At 53.8% G+C, this 3,027-nt stretch overlaps 1 protein-coding gene across 1 annotated transcript, besides 7 other annotated features; it reads left to right on the forward strand.

The window, feature by feature from the left end:
* Tco025E_07199 (putative kynureninase) lies at positions 1–1,398 on the forward strand (the record flags this gene model as incomplete). Its single annotated transcript, XM_029374066.1, has 1 exon — positions 1–1,398. One exon carries the CDS (start codon positions 1–3, stop codon positions 1,396–1,398), a length of 1,398 nt encoding a protein of 465 aa, XP_029225831.1.
* Positions 1,399–1,519: 121 nt separating this feature from the next.
* Positions 1,520–1,551: a sequence feature (A-rich).
* Positions 1,552–1,586: 35 nt separating this feature from the next.
* Positions 1,587–1,616: a sequence feature (GA-rich).
* A 214-nt stretch (positions 1,617–1,830) lies between these two features.
* Positions 1,831–1,874: a microsatellite.
* A 200-nt stretch (positions 1,875–2,074) lies between these two features.
* Positions 2,075–2,125: a sequence feature (A-rich).
* Positions 2,126–2,445: 320 nt separating this feature from the next.
* Positions 2,446–2,506: a microsatellite.
* Positions 2,507–2,554: 48 nt separating this feature from the next.
* Positions 2,555–2,648: a microsatellite.
* Positions 2,649–2,768: 120 nt separating this feature from the next.
* Positions 2,769–2,790: a microsatellite.
* The last annotated feature ends 237 nt before the right edge of the window (positions 2,791–3,027 follow it).

Here is a 3,027-nt window from a genome sequence, read left to right on the forward strand (position 1 = left end):
ATGCGCAACAACGCTGCCGAGAAGCTGCTCAGCACGGCGCGAACGGAGGGTCTCTCGATCACGGAGAATGGCTTTGCCGAGTTCATGGACTGCGCTGACCCCTTGCGGGAGCACCGTGAGGCCTTTCACTTCCCCAAGCGACGGGAGGGAGGGGATTACGTGTACGTCAGCGGCAACTCGCTGGGGCTGCAGCACAAGGACGTGGAGTCGAGCGTCGGCGCGGCGCTGAAGAAGTGGCGTGACCTCGGCGTGTTGGGGAACTACCAACACCCGAACCCATGGGAGGAGCTGGAGAGCCTGGGTAGAAAAGAGGTGGCGGCGATTGTGGGGGCGCAGGAAAGCGAGGTGGTCACGATGAACTCGTTTGGCGTCAACCTGCACCTGCTCCTCATGGCGTTTTACAGGCCGAAGGGGAAGCGACGGCGCATCTTGACGTGGAACCACTCCTCCCCCAGTAGCACGCATGCACTCATATCACAGCTGGAGGCGCGTGGCATGAATCCAGCGGAGGATCTCATCTTTGTGGGTGCCACGCAAGAGGAGAATTGGGAAAGCAGTTCGGTTAATATTCCCATAGAACAGTTTCACTCTGTCGTTGAGAAGTGCGGGGATGAAATTGCAGTTGCGGTGTTGAGTGGGGTCCAATTTTTTACCGGGCAGCTGTTTGACATTCAGGCCATCACAAAGGCGGCCCATGCGAAGGGTATCCTTGTCGGCGTAGACTGTGCCCACGCGGTGGGCAATGTCCCACTGCAATTGCACGACTGGGAGGTGGACTTTGCGTGCTGGTGCAACTACCGGTATCTTAACAGCGGCCCCGGCAACCTCGGGGGCGTGTTTGTGCACAGCAAGCACACCTCGGTGGAGAATGAGCTGAGACCGCTGCGTGGTTGGTGGGGCCATGACTGTCGCAGCTGCTACAGTCTGCAACATAGCTTTGAGCCCGCAGAGGGGGCGGCGGGCTTTCAGATTAGCAACGTCCCAGCCCTCGGCATGATGGCAATGCTGCCAAGCGTCCGGCTTATGGCGGAGGTTGGGATGGGGCCGCTGCGCGAGAAGTCGCTGCTGCTGACCTCCTACATGGAGCTGCTGCTGGGGGAGCTGGTGCCGCAGGGCTCGATGGAGGTTCTCACGCCCGTCGACCCCAACCAGCGTGGGGCGCAGCTCTCCATTCGCATCCTGCCGAACCGGCTCTCCGCTGACCTCGCGCTGAAGGACGCGTATGAGTGCGGCACCGGTGAGGACAGCGACGCCGACCGTATGGAGCGCCACCTCTGCGAAAAGGGCATCGTCGTGAGCCACTGCCCGCCCAACGTCGTCCGCCTCGCCCCCGTGCCGCTGTACAACTCCTTCATGGACGTTCTGCTGACGGTGCGGGCAATTGCGGAGTGCTTCTAGTGAGCAGCGCAGCCACACCCACGCCCCCGTGGCCGACCCCCAGTGCTTCCTGGAGGCATCACACACACACGCGCGCGGCGGGAGAGCGAAAGGAAGGAAGAGAAGTGGGGAGTACCAAAGGAACAACAACAAAATACCAATAAAAACAAAAACGCACAATCAAAATATATGTAAAAGGCGCATAAAACGAAGGAGGGTGGGGGGGGGGATGGAGGGAGTTAGTAACATCCAACAGCCACAACAGCAAATACGCGAGGGGCCCGCATGTTTGCCGACACATACGTCAAAGCCCACATGCATACCTGCACGCGGCAAGGGACGCACACGCACAAGAAAACGCACGACACCCAAAATGCGCAATCCAAAAAAAAAACACGAAAAGAAAAGGAGAGAAGGATGAAGGCTGCTGAGGCGATAAATGAAGAGCGATGATGTGTCTGTGTGTGTGTGTGTGTGTGTGAAGGCGTGTGTGTGTGACCTACAGAGATCCCCAAATGCGGATGAGGCACGCATCTGTATGTATGTATATGGGTGGATTGAGGGAAGGAGGGAGGTGTGTGTACGTGTGCGGTGGGGAAGAAGGACGGAAGTCTAGAGGCACAGAGAGTAGGGGGAGATGAACCATGGGCCAGACACCGGCCGGCGAAGGACGCAGAGAAGAAGGCTCAGAGCATAGAAAAAAAAAAACGAAAAGAAAAGAAAAAGAAAAAAGAAACAATTACAAAAAGGCTTGGAGAGGCATTAATTATGCCTGCATCGGGATGGCGCCGAAGGTGGACCGACACGCAGTGTGAACTCTTAAAAACTTGGCATTGGGACAAGGCAGAGAGGAAACGTCCAGAATGACACAGATGTGAAGTAAGAGAGGCAAAGTGTCTTCCTTTTGCCGAGTACAGGTATGGATGGGAGGATGCGTGTAAGCTGCAGACATTGAATTGATGTTCTCTTTCACTTCCTCTTATTCCCATGGTTTATTCATTTTTTTTTTCTAGTGGGGTACTGAAGCATTGATGGGGCATCACAATGATGACGTGTGGTGCGCAGCTCTTGTTTTTGTTTTTATTGGTTTTCTGTATTGCTGTTTGTGTTTTTTTTGTTAGTTTTGGTTCTCCTGTGTGAGAGACACTCGCCGTCGTTTTACATCCACGCCTCTCAATGTGTTTATATATATGCATGTGTGTGTGTGTATATGTATATGTATGTATACGTCTATGGGTGTATGCGTGTGTGTTTGTTTGTTTGCTTGTGTGGGCGGATTGTATAAAGGCGTGGCAAGTGAATTGCGACAATCGTTGAAGCGAGGCGATGTGTGTGTGAGGGAACGATGATGATGAGCTTTGGTTTGCTTCTTTGCCACGGCGTATACCTTCTGTGTGTGTGTGTGTGTGTGTGCTTTTCCGGCTTTTTTTTTGCTTGTTTCTGCTTTTGCTCTACTCTTGTCCCCGCCGATGGCCTTATTTTTGCGCGAGAGTTGCGAGAGGTGCGAGCGGGCGATCAAAATCCATGCGGGAGGACAGTACAAAATGTGGAGGAATTGTGCCTTTGCGTAGGCATACATATATGTGTACATATATAAGTATACATATATGTGTACATATACGTGTGTGCGTATGCATGCGTCTCTCTCTC

This window comes from Trypanosoma conorhini (genome assembly GCF_003719485.1).
Source record: "Trypanosoma conorhini strain 025E chromosome Unknown Tco_14.4_contig_00538, whole genome shotgun sequence".
Classification (NCBI taxonomy): Eukaryota; Euglenozoa; class Kinetoplastea; order Trypanosomatida; family Trypanosomatidae; genus Trypanosoma; species Trypanosoma conorhini.